General features: G+C 49.0%; 3 protein-coding genes across 4 annotated transcripts in view; 2 read left to right on the top strand and 1 right to left on the bottom strand.

Moving 5' to 3' along the window:
- Positions 1 to 18221, bottom strand: part of TSPEAR (thrombospondin type laminin G domain and EAR repeats) — a 157233-nt gene that overhangs the window by 75338 nt on the left and 63674 nt on the right. The window lies entirely within an intron of this gene.
- Positions 1122 to 2874, top strand: LOC109256902 (keratin-associated protein 10-5-like). Of its 2 annotated transcripts, XM_053902992.1 has the most exons (2): positions 1122 to 1961; positions 1992 to 2874. In XM_053902992.1, exons 1-2 carry the CDS (start codon positions 1183 to 1185, stop codon positions 2455 to 2457), a joined length of 1245 nt encoding a protein of 414 aa, XP_053758967.1. In that variant the 5' UTR covers positions 1122 to 1182; the 3' UTR covers positions 2458 to 2874. The 2 variants fall into 2 exon arrangements, with proteins under 2 accessions (XP_053758967.1, XP_053758966.1); XM_053902991.1 differs by having other exon boundaries at positions 1122 to 2874.
- Positions 15408 to 16965, top strand: LOC109256958 (keratin-associated protein 10-8-like). The gene has a single exon (XM_019432732.2). The coding sequence runs from the start codon at positions 15475 to 15477 to the stop codon at positions 16627 to 16629; it is 1155 nt and encodes a 384-aa protein (XP_019288277.2). The 5' UTR covers positions 15408 to 15474; the 3' UTR covers positions 16630 to 16965.

Here is an 18221-nt window from a genome sequence, read left to right as displayed (position 1 = left end):
CCAGGGACTTCCCGGGGCGGGGGCGTCACAGTCCCTCCCACCGGGGTGCCTCTCCTGCCCTGCTGCTGAGTCGGCTTCTCTCTGGTATCACAGGGCACCGAGAGCCTGCCTCCTTGGCCCACAAGGCTCCCTGTGCCGGGCCAGCAGGGCCCAGTGCAGGTTTCATTCTGGTGCTAGCCCACATTTCCAGCACACGGTGGGGAGGCCGTGGCTCCACAGTGAATAAACTCATGCTTGGAAGGTTCCAGGGCCGGAGAGGATGGAAACTCATCCAGCAGAGGACCCCCAAAGCACGTGGTGGCCACTTGGATAGCATCTGCAGAAGAAAGGAAGGGGCCTGCGTGACGTTCCTGGCTGCAGTCACCCGAGGCATTTTTCAGTTCACAATCAAGAAAATCAACAGGATTTGATCAGCGCAAAAGCAGGCACTGTTTTCCATACAGAGGCTCAGCTGAGGCTACGCCTTCTTCAGGGAGAAAACAGGGGGTCCGTTTGTACTCATGCTTCACAGCGTCTGGGGTAAATCCAAGTGGGAATCAGAAGGCCACGGACAGATGGCATCTCCGGCCTCAGTGAGTGCTTGGGCAGAGGACAGGGGCATGCACGGCCACCCAAGGACACCTGACTGTCCCACCTTTCCCTGCCTGCCACCTGCACCAGTGCCCTCAGGCACCACACAGAGTTCCAGGGGGTCATGACCAGGAAAGTTCTGGCCGCACACCCCCGTCGACCCTGGTTCCTCTAGCCTGGCACTCTGGAAGCTGTGCCACCCTGACAAGCGGATCCCCCCCGTGAGCGCAAAACCCATCCACGTGCCTCAAAAGGGCGGAAGGAATTAGAATATCTGGATTTCTTACGCAGCCACAGAACATGGTATTTGCACACTCACACCTTTTCTCGCTCAACGCACGTTCTGGATGCTCAGGTGCGTCAACAGACTCAAAAATGTACGAGGAGTTTTATAGCTAAGCAACATCTCATGGAACCAAACATAAACCTGGAACTAATGAGAGTCCCCTGGGCTGCAAACACCAACAAGGAAGGAGGCGTGTGAGCCGTCGGCTGGGACAACACGCAGCCGGGAGTATAAAAGCCGACAGACAGCCGGAGCTCCTCACACACTCACACACACACACTCACACACACACCCACACACCCTCCTGCAGCCCCACCGCCCCCGCCATGGCCGCGTCCACCCTGTCCGTCTGCTCCAGCGACCTGAGCTATGGCAGCCGCGTCTGCCTGCCCGGGGCCTCGGACTCCTGCCCCGACTCCCCCTGGCAGGTGGACGACTGCCCAGAGAGCTGCTGCGAGCCCCCGTGCCGCGCCCCGGCCCCCTGCCTGACCCTCCTGTGCGGCCCCTCCTCCCCCTGCCAGGGAGACTGCTGCACCCCTGCGTGCTGCAAGTCTGTCTGCTGCACCCCTGTGTGCTGCAAGCCCGCCTGCTGCACCCCTGTGTGCTGCAAGCCCGTGTGCTGCACCCCTGTCTGCTGTGAGGACTCCCCCTGCACAACCTCTTCATGCTGCCAGCCGTCCTGCTGCACCTCGTCCCCCTGCCAGGAAGACTGCTGCACCCCTGTGTGCTGCAAGCCCGTCTGCTGCACCCCTGTCTGCTGCAAGCCCGTGTGCTGCACCCCTGTGTGCTGCAAGCCCGTGTGCTGCACCCCTGTGTGCTGCAAGCCCGTCTGCTGCACCCCTGTCTGCTGCGAGGACTCCCCCTGCACAACCTCTTCATGCTGCCAGCCATCCTGCTGCACCTCCTCCCCCTGCCAGGAAGACTGCTGCAAGCCCGTCTGCTGCACCCCTGTCTGCTGCAAGCCTGTCTGCTGCACCCCTGTGTGCTGCGAGGACTCCCCCTGCTCGGCCGCCTCCTGCTGCCAGCCCAGCCCCTGCTGCAGACCCTCCTCCTGCGTGTCCTTGCTCTGCCGCCCCGTGTGCAAGCCCGTCTGCTGCACCCCTGTCTGCTGCAAGCTCTTCTCCTGCACCCCTGTGTGCTGCGAGGACTCCCCCTGCACAACCTCTTCATGTTGCCAGCCGTCCTGCTGCACCTCCTCCCCCTGCCAGGAAGACTGCTGCACCCCTGTGTGCTGCAAGCCTGTCTGCTGCACCCCTGTGTGCTGCGAGGACTCCCCCTGCTCAGCCTCCTCTTGCTGCCAGCCCAGCCCCTGCTGCAGGCCCTCCTCCTGCGTGTCCCTGCTCTGCCGCCCTGTGTGCCCTCGCCCTGCTTGCTGTGCCCCTGCCTCCTCCTGCTGCACCCCTGCCTCCCCCTGCCGGCCCAGCTGCTGCCGCCCGGCCTCCTGCGTGTCCCTGCTCTGCCGCCCCGTGTGCAGGCCTGCCAGCTGCGCCCCTGCCTCCTCCTGCTGCCGCCCGGCCTCCTGCGTGTCCCTGCTCTGCCGCCCTGTGTGCCCCCGCCCTGCCTGCTGCACCCCTGCCTCGGGCCAGGAGTGTTGCCGCTGAGCGATCTTTTTAAGGGCATCCTGAATCTCGAGAGCTCCTCCACACACTGTGGGTTCTTTACAAAGCACCGAGACAGGTGTCAGGTCCCCTTTCCCGGGTCCCTGCAGTGGACACTGGTCACCAACCCCATTTTGCATCTGTCCTCCTACAAACAGCTCACTCATTTGCTCAAGTGCTGACTTCCCAAATCAGCGTGCCCTGCCTCCTCAGCCTGGGTTGGCAGTGACCCCAGCCGGGCTTCCCGCAGCCTTCGGACCGTATGTGGAGTGGAGGGAGAGAAGATACAGTATCCGCAGCGTCACCCCTGGACCCTGTGTGGCCCCTGCTCCCCCACTGATTCCCGAGCTGGTTTCTTTATCGTCCCTCATCCCATGAGCTATCGGTTCCTCCAATAAATTCTTTTCTTTATCAACTTAACCAGGATGCATTTCTGTGCTTTCCAACAAAGACCCCTGCCTGACATTCCCCACGAGCGTGGTCTGTGGTTTTCCCCAGGCCCGCGTGTTCCTGGCCTTCGGCGGTCCAGGCGGTGCCTCTGGATGCCACGGGCCCTGTGTAGTTGGGAGTTAGCACCGCAGGCCCGGCACGGCCGCCCTTAGGCCTGCTCACAGCATGAGCCCTTGGCTGTTGTCTGGGAATGTGGATTTTGGGGTTCCCACCCAGATGATAGGAGGGCCCCAATGGGCATACACTGTGCAAATACCATGGCTTGTGCTGAATACCTGCTCTGCCTGGGGGTCTGGAATTTGGGTACGAGCCAGGCAGAGGGTGCCCATGTGACCGGGCCCTGATAGAAACCGTGATCTCTGATGGGTCCCGGGGTGGGGGCGGGAGTGGGGGGCGACACATCACATGTGTTGTCACAGCTCGTATGACTCCACTGGGAGGGGCTCTGGAAACGTGTGCCTGGTGTCCCTCGACTTTCCCCCGTGCGCCTTTGTGCTGTGTGTGCTGAGTCGTGTGAGGTCCCCCTGCAAATCACCAAATCCTGGGGACCCCCCCCCCCGTCAGATTGGCGGAAATGTCCAAGTCTGACAACAAGCACGGCTCTCTGTTCAGTGCTGCCGGCGACAGTCCTCCTGTTTCGGGGCAAAGTGGTAACAACCCGGAGAGGCCGAGTCCGTGCACACCCCAGGGTGGCTCTCCTGGACAAGACCTCACGGGCTGCACCTGACCCCCACGTGGGTTATTTCACGGAGCTCAAAAGGCGTCCATGTTAAAAACCAGCGGGCACTCCTCGGCGGGAGGATGGACAGCTAGAGTGCGCGTTTGCACACAAAGGAAGTGCATGTAGCGGTTAAAAGACTGAACCGGAGAAACTCATCGACATGAATGGGTCTCAAAAACGTAACATGGAGTGAGAACAAGAATCACGTTGCAACCGATCCACGCAGACGAGCACACATCGGAAGGTTAAAAGCACAGAGGAATATCTTGTCTTCACGACTGTAAACAACTCTACTAAAAGTACAAAGGTGCGGGGGGGGGGGGTGTGAACGCCAGCCTCCAAACAGGGGCTGGCTGCCCTAAGGGAGGGAGTGGGGTGGGCACGTGAGGGTGTTGACGGCATCTGGAATATTCTGTAAGTATGGCAAAAGGTTAAGATTTCTGTTAATTCATAGGTATGTGGGTGTCTATTATATTATTTTCTATGCTTTTTGAAATATTTTATAATCAAAATACTAGCCAGAAAAGTAGAGACATGTTACATAGACCAATTCCTGAGCCAGATTCAGTAAGATAAACTTAGAGCAATAAATCGAAGTTTCATTGGGAAAATGTAAAGTTGCTTTTCTCAAACTGGAAAGGAAACAGAAACGCAATTGTAAGTTCCCAGGACATAATGGAAGCCAAGTCCTACATCTCAGAGCCTGGGGGTTTGAGTGAAGCAGGATTCAGGGGGCAATCAAATCCTGAAGGACATACAGCAGAAAATAAGCAAAGTTTAAAATCAGTAAGATTTCAATTCAGAAAGTTAAAAAAAAAAAACTTCCAAAGGAAAAAAAAGAAACAAATTAATAAAATCAATGAATTAAAAACAGGAAAAGCAATAGTAGATCTAATCAAGAAAACGGAGTGTTTTTAAAAGGTCTATAAAAGAATAAAAACGTTGGAAACCTGAAAGAGAGATAATGGGTATCGAATATGAAAACAGGCACACGACAGGCGATGGAGAAAATGTGAAATTACAGAAAAATATACATCTTTAAGTCAACACAATCAAACTTTTTAGGCAAAGGGGATAACTGTCTAGGAAAAGATCATCCCTGAAACCAGTGTCAGGAAAGCTAAGACACTTGAAAAGGTAGGGATCCTAGGAGAACTTGAAAGGACAGGGCGACACTATCTGTCACACAAAGCACAAGATCCAGATGTGGACCAGACTTACAGACCAAGGGGCCTCCCAGGGGCCCAGTAACGACCCTCACCCCCAGTGCCACTTGATCCCCAATCAGGATGTCGCTGCGGTTCAGCGGGGTAGTGGTGAGACGGGTCCACCGGCTCTCCATATGGGCAAAACAAACTGCCTTTTACCTCACACCACACACAAAATTAATGGAGGGGAGGCAGGAATCTTAGGGCTTCGTGTGGAAGGTGAAATAGTGGAGGTCCAGAAGGACACACACGAGAATATCCTCACCATGTGTGGTAGGCAAAGACTGGAAATAGTACATTAAAAAAACACTAAACATAAAAGGAAAGAATCACCGTGTTGGACTTCGTTAAAATTAGGAACTCCTATTCGTCAAAGGACACCATGAACCACAACACATCCATTAGGACGCCTAACTAACCAGACTAACTCGGGGTAGTCTACGCCGCACGTCAGAAAGTCTAACTACCCCGAGTGTCAGGGAGGATGTGGAAGAACCAGAGCGTACGCATGTGCCTGTGGGAACGTGGACGGGTACAGTCACTTTGGAACCGGTTTGGCAGTCTCTTAATCATATGCCAACCATGTGGCCCAGACATTCCACCCCTGGCTGTTTACCCAAGAGCAAAGATAACACAAGTCCACATGAAGAATTGCTCATGAATGTTCATACTAGCCATATGTGCATCAACAGCTGAGTGGATAAACAAATTGTGTTATATCCACACAATGGAATGCTACTCAGCACAGAAAGAAGGCAACCACGTACATGTTTATACATCTCAATATACTCAGGGGAGGAAGTCAAACCCAAAGAGTTGGTGCAATGTAATTTAATTTATGTGAAACTGTAGAGAAGACAAAACTAACCTAGATGGGAAGGAGATCTGTAATTTCCCAGGTCAAGGTTAAAAGGAGGTGGGATTAAGAACACATGAGAAATTTGGGGGATGATGGAAAAGTTCTCTATCTTGCTCATGGCAGTGGGCATGCAGGGGTAGATTTTCCCAAAACTCAACAAATGGAAACTTTAGATGGATACACATTCCAGTATGTAATCATACCTCAATAAAGTTGACCTTTTTTTTAATGTTTATTTATTTTTGAGAGAGAGAAAGACAGAGCATGAGCCAGGGAGGGGCAGAGAGAGAGGGAGACACAGAATCGGAAGCAGGCTCCAGGCTCCCAGCTGTCGGCACAGAGCCCGACGCGGGGCTCGAACCCACGAACTGTGAGATCGTGAGCCACGCAGGTGCCCCTGAAGTTGACTCTTTTAAAAGGACGCCATCAAGAGGATGAGGAAATGAAACCCCCTCTAGGAAGAGTCCTGTGTAATGCTCATATCTAATGGAGTGCTGAAGCACACGTGTATCAGCTCTTCCCAGGTCTGTGCTCAGAACATCATGGTGGTAGCTGTGGTGTGTTTACAGCACAGAAGCAGGGACATGCAACAAATCAGGGATCGTTTTGTTTTGTTTTGTTTTGTTTTATAGAGAGCCAATTATTAAACATTTATCAGACACCACTGCATACATACAACTAACTCATATTTGGAATATATAATAAATTTTTATAAGCCAATGAGAAATACAAATAATCCTACTTTTAACAAAAAGACAAGCAAAAGACTTGAACTGGCACCTCACAAGAAAAGACATCCAAATGTTTAATGAGCAGCTTTACTCATCAGGGAATGCAAATTAATGTAATGATGTGGTATCCCTACACCCTTTCCAAAATGGGTAAAAATTTTAAAAGACTGACAATACCTCTTTTATAAAAGATTCAGAGTGACTAGAAGTCGTAAGATTGGTCAGTGGGAATGTAAATGTTTTTAGAAAGCCATTGGACAAAAAAATATATCTGCTCAACTGCACCTGTGCCTAACATTTGATCTGGAAATCCCACTCATGGAATCTCATTAAAGAGATATTGACAGATATGTCCACCAAAAACAAAATGCACAGGAATTTTTATAGCAGCATTATTAATATTAGCCAAATTCTGGCAACAGTCCAAAACTCCATCACTGGGAAAGAGAGTGAATCAATAACACATAGCAGGTTTAATGTAACAACTTTTATGGCACAGCAAAAAAAGAACGAACTACTGAATCTGCAGCAACATGGATGCTTATCACAGACCCTGTGTTGAACAAAAGGAGCCATGAACCAAGGAGTAGGCAGAAGAGGCGAAACCAATCCATGCAGAGATGAGGTGGAATAGCGACTCCTTGGAGGAGGTGGGTTAATGGAGAAACAGCACAAGGGAACACTTGGGATTCTGGAAACATTCTGTCTTCAACAAAATATTGTAAGGGAAGGGCGCCTTGGTGGCTCAGTTGGTCAGGCGCCCATCTTCGGTTCAGGCCATGATCTCGCAATTCTTGAGTTCAAACCCCACATCAAGCTCTGTGCTGACAGCTTGGAGCCTGGAGCCTGCTTTGGATTCTGTGTCTCCCTCTCTCTCTGCCCCTCCCCTCTCTCATTCTGCCTCTCTCTCTCTCAAAAATAAATATACATAAAAAAATATTCTAAGGGAAAACCTTTCCAATCCAGAGGACTATACCCAGCTAAATTATTAATCAAGAATAAGTGGAGAATAAATAAAATAATTTTTAGTTATGTCATGCTCAAAAATTTATCTCCCATGCACCCATTTTCAGAAAGCTACCAGAGGGTGTGCTTCCTCAAAATAAAGGCATAAATCCAGAAAGAAAAGAACATCACATTCAGGAAATAAGAGATTCATGGTAGGAGAGATATGGAGGAAAATCCAAAGACAATGGTGAGGGGAGATCCCTGGATGACACCTGTACACACGTGCAGCTGAGGGAATAGACAGCAGACAACAGCCCACAAATAGAAAGAGTTCTTGGAGAGATGTTTCCACAAAATAAATGAAGCTGGCAGACTACCCAATATGTTCAACCTTCTTGAGTGGACGTTGGGGATACATTAGTCAGAGGATTTGGGGATGATTTAATGATAGGTACACAAAGAAATAAGCAAATAAACATAAGAAGCAATTGTTAACTCTAAGAACAGAAAAACACAAGCAAAAGCAAAACATGTACAAATGAGGAAATTAAGTCTGTCTCCACTACACAGACCTGGCTATAAGCAATACACCTTGGTTAAAATGATACAGATTTGACACTGATTTAACCAAATTTTGCTGCCTTCTAGGAAAAGGAACTTTTTATGGGCCTGGTGGAAAATATGAGAAAGTGCCTTCCTCCACAACAGAAACTCACATCGTATCTAAAACTGAAGACTCAAGAAGGGGGGAGGATGGTAGTGGAGTAGGAGGACCCTAGGCTGGCCTTGTCCCATGAATACAACTAGATAACCATCAAATCATCCTAAATACCCCAGAAATTGATCTGAAGACTGGCAGAACAAACCCCACAACTAACGGGAGAGAAAAGGTCACATCAAAGAAGGTAGGATGTGCAGAGATGTGGCTTGAAAGAGAAACAGATCGTGGCCATTGCAGTGGGAAAGGAACAGTGGTTGTGGAGAAGGGGGAGAGACAGACTAACACACAGGGAAGCACACGGGGGAAACAAAGCCCCACTGCAAGTGGCTTAGAAAGTGAAAGGGCCCAAGTTTCATGAATTCTTACAACCAGTGGGGCTTAGAGCCTGGAGTTTGAAAGATCAGTGTGCTTGTCTCTGGGAGAGCGCAGAGGACACTGGGTTGCTCTTGGAGAAGAGACAGGCTAACAGTCCACAGACATACAGCATGGAAACAGCAATCTGAAGAGCACCTGGGGCACACAGTGGGGATATTATTTGCTCATCTAGAAGCATATCCAAGAGAGGCAGCATTCACGGAGAGACTTCTCTGTGAACAAAGGAACTGGCCAATGCCATCTCCCTCCTACAACCTCCATCAAAAGCACAGGGCCACCTGCAGGAACCAGCCCAGTGCTGACACTGGCTATCTACCTTGCTTACACCAAGCGTCATTCCCCCGTGTTCCAGAAGAACCACCCTTCCCAGTCATGCTCACCACAGTCCCAGCATGACATTTCCCCTCCCCTAGAAGACCAGCCCAAACCCCTGCTCACACTGCACTTCCCAACACAGGAGTTTTGCAAGACCTTGGTTCCGGTGGTGGTGGCAACAGGTCTCATTTCACAAGCAGGCCAGAGCACAAATCGTTAAAATGTGCCACATTCAGGCCAGGAACCAAACACTTCCCACAACAGGCAAAGAGAGCCTAGAGATGACTGGCTTGAAAGATAAAGTGGCCAGGACATAACAGCAGAGTACACACAGAACACACCAGAGACACTCCTGGAAGCATCAGATTCTGGGGAACAGGGAACACTACATTAGGGGCCCTAATGGACCTCTTCCTCATAAGGCCATTACCTTTAAGAACAGGAGAGTGACTCCTAACACACAGAAGCAGGCACACAGACTTAGGCAAAATAGAAGGCAGAGGAATTTGTCCCAAATGAAAGAACAGGACAAGGTCACGGCAAGAGATTTAAGAGGAATAGATATCAGTAACATGCCTGATGGAAAATTTAAAGCAATGATCGTAAGGATACTCACTGGACTTGAGAAAAGAGTGGAGGACATCAGTGAGACCATTAACACAGAGATAAAGTATAAGAGCAGAGGTAAAATTTCAATAAATGAAATGACAAACATGCTGGATAGGATGAACAGCAGGTTGGAAGAAGCAGAGGAATGAGTCAATGACCTAGAAGACAGAGTAATGGAAAGCAACAAAGGTGAATAAAGAGGAAAAAAAAAGAATTATGGAACATGAAAATAGACTTAGGGAAATCAGTGAATCCATGAAATGTAACAAAATGTAATAAAATTCATATTATATGGATCCCAGAAGAAGAAGAGAGAGAAAAGAAGGCAGAGAAATAATAACTGAAAACTTCTCTAGTCTGGGAAAGGAAACAGATATCTAGATGCAGGAGGCACAGAGAACTGCCAACAAAATACACAAAAGCAGGTCCACACCAAGACATATTGTATTTAAGATTGCAAAATACAGTGATAAAGAACAAATATGAGAAGCAGCAAGATAAAAGAATTATATTAAAAGGGAAAACATCTAAGGCGAGCAGGAGATTTTCCAGCAGAAACTTTCCAGGCCAGAAGGGAGGTGCATGGTATATTCAAAGTGCTGAAAGGGAGAATTTCAGCCAAGAATACTCTATCCAGCAAGGCTAATATTCAGAATAGAAGGAGATATAAAGAGTTTCCCAGACAAACAAAAATGAAAGGAGTTCACGACCACTAAACCAGCCCTGCAATAAATACTAATGAGGATTATTTGAGTGGAAAGAATGACCAAAAGTGGCAGTATGAAGGTAAGAAATGAATGTTTCTGTAAAAAATGAATATTTCTGTAAAAAGTCAGTCCAGGAACTCACGAAATAAAAGGATGTAAAATATAACAACATATACCTAAAATATGGGGAGGAGTAAAGAATGGGTTCATGGGGTGTCTGGGTGGCTTAGTCAGTTAAGCATCTGACTCTTGATTTTGGCTCAGATCATGATCTCATGGTTCATGAGATTGAGCCCTACACTGGGCTCTGCGCTGACAGCATGGAGTCTGCCTGGGATTCTTTCTCTCCTTCCCTCTCTGCCCTTTCCTCACTCACAGACTCTCTCTCTCTCTCTCTCTCTCTCTCTCTCAAAAATTAAAAGGAGAAGAAGAAGAAGAAGAAGAAGAAGAAGAAGAAGAAGAAGAAGAATGGGTTCAAAATTAAATGAACATCAACTTAAGATGAACTGCTATATGCAGAAGAGGTTATATACAAACCTAATGGTAACCATATGTCAAAACCTACTAATAAATATGCAAAGAATAAAGAGAATTCCAAATACATCACTAAAGAAAACCAGCAAGTCTCAACCATGAAAGAAAGACAAAAAGGGATCAGAGAAAATCTTCAGAGACAACCACAAAACAATAAAATGGCAATAAATACATATCTATCAATTAATTACTTTGAATGTAAATGGACTAAACTCTTCAATCAAAATACAGAGGGTGACAGAATAGATTAAAAAAAAAAAAAAAACAAGACCCATCTATATTCTGCCTACAGGAGGCTCATTTTAGACCTAAAGACACCTGCTAATTGAAAGTGAGGAGATGGAGAAACATTTATCGTATAAATGGAGGTCAAAAGAAAGCTGGAGTAGCCACACTTATATAGGACAAACTAGATTTAAAAACAAAGATTGTAGCAGGAGGCAAAGAAGGACACAATATAATAATAAAGGGGACAATCCAACAAGAAGATATAACAACTGTAAACACTTACACACCCAACAGAGAAGCACCCAAATATATAAACACAAAGAAACTAATTTGTTAATAACAAACACAAAGAAACTAATTTATAAAAATACAATAGTAAAGGGCTTTAACACCCCACTTACAACAATGGACAGATCATCTAACCAGAAAATCAACAAGGAACAGTGGCTTTGAATGACACGCTGGACTTAACAGCTATATTCAGAACATTCCATTCTAAAGCAGCAGAATAAACATTCTTTTCAAGGGCACATGGAACATTCTACAGAATAAATCATATATCAGGCCAAAATCAAGCCTCAACAAATCTAAAGAGACTGGAGTCATACCATGCACCTTTTCTGACCACAACACTATGAAACTTGAAGTCAACCACAAGAAAAACTCTGGAAAGAACACGAATACATGGAGGTTAGGGAACATCCTACTAAAGAATGAATGGGTCAACCAGAACATTAAAGAAATTTTTAAAAAAATACATAGAAACAAGTGAAAATGAAAACAAGTGGGTCCAAAACCTTTGGGATGCAGCAAAGGCAGTTCTAAGAAAGACGTCTATAGCAATACAGCTCTACCTCAAGAAGCAAGAAAAGACTCAAATATACAATCTAACCTTACACCTCAAGGATCTAAAAACGGAACAGCAAATAAAGCCTAAAACGAAAAGAAGATGGGAAATAATAAAGATCAGAGCAGAAATTAATGATATAGAAACTAAAACAAACAAACAACAATAAAACAAACAGTAAAACAGATCAATGAAACCAAGAGCTAGTTATTTGAAAAAAAAAAATTCAATAAAATTTATAAACCTCTAGCCAGAATAATCAAGACAAAAAGAGAAAGGACACCCAAAAATAAAATTACAAATGAGAGAAAAGAAATAACAATAAACCCCACAGATATACAAATAATCATAAGAGAACATTAAAAAAACTATACACTAACAAATTAACAACCGAGAAGGATAAATTCGTAGAAACATATAACCTACCAAAACTGAAACAGCAAGAAATAGAAAATTTGAACAGACCAATTACCAGCAAAGAATTTGAATCCATAATCAAGAAAATCCCAACAACAAAAAAATGTCCAGGGCCAGATGGCTTCACAGGGGAATTCTATCAAACATTTAAAGGAGAGTTAATACCTATTCTTCTCAAACTATTCCAAAAACTAGTAAAGGAAGAAAAACTTCCAAATTCATTCTATGAGGCCAGCATTACCCTGATACCAAAACCACATAAAGAAATCACACACACACACACACACACACACACACACACACACACACACACAACTACAGGCCAATGTCCCTGATTAACACAGATGCAAAATCCTCAACAAAATATTAGCAAACTGAATCCAACAATACTTTAAAAAGACTTATTCACCACAATCAATTGGGATTTATTCAATATAAAGAATGGTTCAATATTTGCAAAGCAATTGATGTGATATACCACATTAATAAAAGAAGGATAAGAACCATATGATCATTTCAATAGATGCAGAAAAAACATTTGACAAAGTACAACATCGATTCATGATAAAAAACCTCAACAAAGTAGATTTAGAGGAAACATACCTCAGTAAAACAAAGGCAATATATAAAAACCTCACAGCTAACATCATCCTGACAGCCTTTCCCCTAAGGTCTGAAACAAGACAGGGATGTCCACTCCCACCACTGTATTCAACATAGTACTAGAAGTCTTAGCAACAGACAGCAACAACAAAGGCATCCAAGTGAGTAAGAAGAAAGTCAAACTTTCACCGTTTGCAGATGACATGATACGATAGATAAGAAACCCGAAACACTCTACCAAAAAAACTGCTAGAGCTGATAAATAAATTCAGTAAAGTCACAGGATACAAAATCAATGTACAGAAAGCTGTCGCATTTCTACACACCGATAATGAAGAAGTCGACAGAGAAATTAAGAAAAAAATCCCATTTACAATTGAACCAAAAATAATAAGATACCTAAGAATAAACCTAACCAAAGGGGTAAAGACCTATACTCTGAAAACTACAGAACACTGATGAAAGGAACTGAAGAGGACACAAAGAAATGGAAAGAGATTCCATGCTCATGGGTTGAAAAACCAAATATTGTTAAAGTGTCTATACTACCCAAAACAATCTACACATGTAATGAAATCCTTATCAGAATACGAACAGCATTTTTCCCAGAACTAGAACAAACAGTCCTAAAATTTGTATGGAACCCCAAAAGATCCTGAATAGCCAAAGCAACCTTGAAAAAGCAAAGCGAAGCTGGAGGCATAATAATTCTAGAGTTCAAGTTATATTACAAAGCCGTAGTCATCAAGAGAGTATGGTACTGGCACAAAAATAGACAAATAGATCAATAGGACAGAATAGAAAATTCCAGAAATAAACCTAGAGTTATATGGTTAATTAATCTTCGACAAAACAAGGGAGGATATCCAAAGGGAAAAAGACAGTCTCTTCAACAAATGGTGTTGGGAAAATCGGACGACAATGTGCAAAAGAACGAAACCGGACCACTTTCTTACACCATGCACAAAAATTAACTCAAAATAAAGACCTAAATATGAGACCTGAAACCATAAAAATCCTGGAAGAGAACACAGGCAGTGATTGCTCTTACATCCACCATAACAACATTTTTCTATATTTATTCCCCAAGGCAGGGGAAACAAAAGCAAAAATAAACTAACTCCTGGGACTACATGAAAATAAAAAGCTTCTGCAGAGAGAAGGAAACAACCAACAAAACTAAAAGGCAACCTACAGAATAGGAGAAGGTATTTGCAAATCATATATCTGATAAAGGGTTAGTATCCAAAATCTATAAAGAACTTCTCAAACTCAACACCCAAAAAACAAGTAATCCAGTGAAGAAATGGGCAAAAGACATGAATAGACACTTCTCCAAAGAAGACATCCAGATGGCCAACCGACACAGGAAAAAATGCTCACATCACTCATCATCAGGGTAATGCAAATCAAAACCACAATGAGATACCACCTTATACCTGTCAGAATGCCTATCGTTCACAGCTCAGGAAACAACAGATGTTGGTAAGGATGTGGAAAAGGGGGGGGCCCTCTTATACTGTTGGGGGGGATGCAAAGTGGTGCAGCTGCTCTGGAAAACAGTGTGGGGGTTCCTCAAAAAGTTAAAGATAGAACTACCCTATGACCCAGCAATTGCACTACTAGGTATTTATTCAAAGGATACAAAAATACTGATTTGAAGGGGTACATGCACCCCAAAGGTTATAGTAGCATTACTTACAACAGCAAATTTTGGAAAGAGCCCAAACTTCCATCGACTGATGAATGGATCAAGAAGGGGCGCGCGTGTGTGTGGTGTGTGTGTGTGTGTGTGTGTGTGTGTGTAGATACAGAGATAGACAGATAGATATATGCATATAACGGAATATTACTCAGCCTTTGAAAAAACTGAAATCTTATAAAGACCTGGATGGAACTAGAGAGTATTATGCTAAGTAAAATTAGTCAAAGACAAATACCATACGGTTTTACTCACATGCAGAATTTAAAAACTGAAACAAATGAGTAAAGGGGAAAAAAGAGAGAGAGAGGCAAACCAAGAAACAGACCCTTAACTACAGAGAACTGAGGGGAGGTGGGTGGGGGGATGGGGGAAACAGGTGATGGGGATCAAGGAGGGCACCTGTGATGAGCACCAGGTGATAAACATAAAAACTGGAAAAAAGTCAAAAGTTAAAAGAAAATAATGAAACTGCAAACTCGGGAGAGAACAGAATAACGCACATCGTTTGGTAACTGAGATAAGCAGGGAATTAAGAACAGGGTCTGGAACGGACCTCGGGAGTCACACGCACTCGGCAGGGCTGGGCGCACCTGCCAGAGTCTGCAGGTGGAGCCGGCAAGGGGACACCCCTCCGGCCAACACAGCCTCGTTCAGCGAGGAGGGTCTGGGCCACGTGCGGAGCACCTGCAGAGACCGGAATTCACACCAAAGACACACAAGCAAAACGGGAGTGGACACACCCAACCACCGGCCTTTCAGCCAACGGAAACTCTGCATCCCAGGCTTTGCTTTCTGGACACGAGCCACCACCAGACACACGCAGGGTCTTGGAGATGGTGCCGCAAACACCTCGCAGGAGGTAAACCAATCAGCATCGTCAGCAGACACGCCGGCAATAACAAGGAAAAGGAAGTCCGGTCGAGACTCCGGCGACGCACGGCACCCCAGGGAGGGATATAAAAGCCCTTGGCCCGGAGCACCTCGCCCTCGCACCTGCCACACACACCCCCGTCCAGCTCCGCTCCCGGCACAAAACTCCAGCATGGCTGACCCCTGCTGCTCTAGGACTTGTGTTATTGCCGCGGCCACCCTGTCCGTCTGCTCCAGCGACCTGAGCCGTGGCAGCCGCGTCTGCTCACCCAGTGCTTGCACTGGATCCTCCTGGCAGGTGGACAGTTGCCAGGAGAGCTGCTGCGAGCCCCCGTGCTGCGCCCCGGCCCCCTGCCTGACCCTCCTGTGCGGCCCCTGCCAGTCGGCCCGCACCGGCTCCTGCTGCCGGCCGGCCTGCGGCTTCTCCTCCCCCTGCCAGGGAGACAGCTGCACCCCTGTGTGCTGCAAGCCCGTCTGCTGCACCCCTGTGTGCTGCAAGCCCGTCTGCTGCACCCCTGTCTGCTGTGAGGACTCCCCCTGCACAACCTCTTCATGCTGCCAGCCCGCCTGCTGCACCTCCTCCCCCTGCCAGGAAGACTGCTGCACCCCTGTGTGCTGCAAGCCCGTCTGCTGCACCCCTGTGTGCTGCAAGCCCGTCTGCTGCACCCCTGTCTGCTGCAAGCCCGTCTGCTGCACCCCTGTGTGCTGCGAGGATTCCCCCTGCTCAGGCCCCTCCTGCTGCCAGCCCAGCCCCTGCTGCAGACCCTCCTCCTGCGTGTCCCTGCTCTGCCTTCCCGTGTGCAGACCCGCCTGCTGCACCCCTGTGTGCTGCAAGCCTGTCTGCTGCACCCCTGTGTGCTGCGAGGATTCCCCCTGCACAACCTCTTCATGCTGCCAGCCCGCGTGCTGCACCTCCTCCCCCTGCCAGGAAGACTGCTGCACCCCCATGCACTGCAAGCCCGTGTGCTGCACCCCTGTCTGCTGCAAGCCCGTGTGCTGCACCCCTGTCTGCTGCAAGCCCGTGTGCTGCACCTCTGTCTGCTGCAAGCCCGTCTGCTGCACCCCTGTCTGCTGCGAAGACTCCCCCTGCTCAGCCCCCTCCTTCTGCCAGCCCAGCCCCTGCTGCAGACCCTCCTCCTGCGTGTCCCTGCTCTGCCGCCCCGTGTGCAGGCCCGCCTGCTGTGCCCCTGCCTCCTCCTGCTGCACCCCTGCCTCCCTCTGCCGGCCCAGCTGCTGCCACCCGGCCTCCTGCGTGTCCCTGCTCTGCCGCCCCGCGTGCCCCCGCCCTGCCTGCTGTGGCCTGGCCTCAGGCCAGTCCTGCTGCTGATGGGCACGTCCCCCCAGGGCCAGCTGGGCTCAGGTCCCACCTGGTGACTGTGGTCCTCCCGGCCACCCCTCAGTCAGTCCTGACCTGTGTTAGGTGGCTGCCCCCACCCAGGATGGGGTCCTCCACGTGTCCACTCTCCTGACCTGACCTTGACCTACTGCCTCCCAGGAACGCTGACCCCGTGGCTTCCTGGAGCTTCTGCTCCCAGGGGGCACCTGCACCTGTTCTGGGTCACCTGTCCTTCCCTCCCCCTTTCTCCGCTCAGGTCACTTGACCTCGACTCCTAACCTGTCAGTACCTCCTTGGGTACCCCAATAAACTCACTTTGCCAGCTGATCTGCTTCCTTTCATCTGACCCTCATGGGGGTGCGGGGACCCCGGGGTTTGGCCCAGACACGGTCTCTTCCAGCCACAAACATTTCTAGGAACGAGGGACTGAGCAGTCCCAGAGGCGGGCCTAACTCCTGTGGGCAGGGCCACAGGTGGGACTCACGCCCTGGCCCAGGAAGCTCCGTGCCGGTGGGCCCGGTGCCCAGGGCTTCCCAGGCTGGTCACCTGCCCACGGGTCGTGGCCTGGCCCGTTTCCACCCACTGCCCCATCCGGGCAAACCGGGCCCAGACAAGCAGGCCTGGGGGCTCCAGGCTCACAGCCTCTACGGGCCTGGGGTCGCCCTGTGGTCCTCCCGCGGGCTCTACCCATTTAGCAGAAAGGTGACGGAGCGGGGCAGGCGGTGCTCCAGCCTTTCATGGAAATCGACTAGGTTTGAAAAGTATGAGGGTGGGTGGCAGGACCCCCAGGCGGTCCCGGGCCAGACTCTGGGGCCACCATCCGGTAGGCTGGGCTCCGCCCGGGGGGCTATGAGGGACACGGAGTCATGGTGCTGGGCCCTCCCTGTGAACTGAGGACCCCGTCAGGCCACGATGTACCGAGTGCTGTAGGTGACAGTCCGCTCTGACCTCTGGGTGACATTGGCCGCACGTGAGGGCACCTGCTGACAAGGGCGGGGATATGTAGCGAGGTCACCACCACGGTGGCCGGGACTGTCCCGCCCCGGCCCCTGCCCCCACCCTAGGAACACTTGTCCTGAGTGGTTTGCACACGTGACCTGCGATTCTGCGGGCTTCTCTCCAGTCTCTGGAGCCGTGCCAGCCCAGCTGGTGAAGACCCTTCCAGTATGTGTCCACACCGACCGTGTGCTTCTGGCTCAGGCCCCTTGCCTCCGTCCATCCAGCCGTGTAGACCCCTTGCAGCTGTGCTAATAAACTCCCATGCCCCAGTTTGCTGATCCCGTCTGGTATGCATCTCCTGCCCGGGCCCTCTGGGCTCTCCTGTCGCTCCCGCAAGGCGCACGGTCTTGAACGCTCTGAGCCCACCTGCCATTCCGTGGATGTATTCCCAAGAAGCAGTGGCCTGGCCCAGCCCTTCTCCGGGCCTCACAGCTGTAGGCACCAGGAGGCCTCGGGAGCTAATCTCACTGTGGTCCCTGCTCTCAGACCCCTTCACGCCCCTCACGACGAGGAAGCTGAGGCCACACACGGGACGGCCAGCCCCGTCCAGGCGGTGCTCCGGCTGCTGCCTTTGTGGGAGAACT

Source organism: Panthera pardus, unplaced genomic scaffold (genome assembly GCF_024362965.1).
Source record: "Panthera pardus isolate Hobbes unplaced genomic scaffold, ASM2436296v1 HiC_scaffold_16, whole genome shotgun sequence".
Taxonomy (NCBI): Eukaryota; Metazoa; Chordata; class Mammalia; order Carnivora; family Felidae; genus Panthera; species Panthera pardus.
This window is presented reverse-complemented; position numbering and strand designations above follow the sequence as displayed.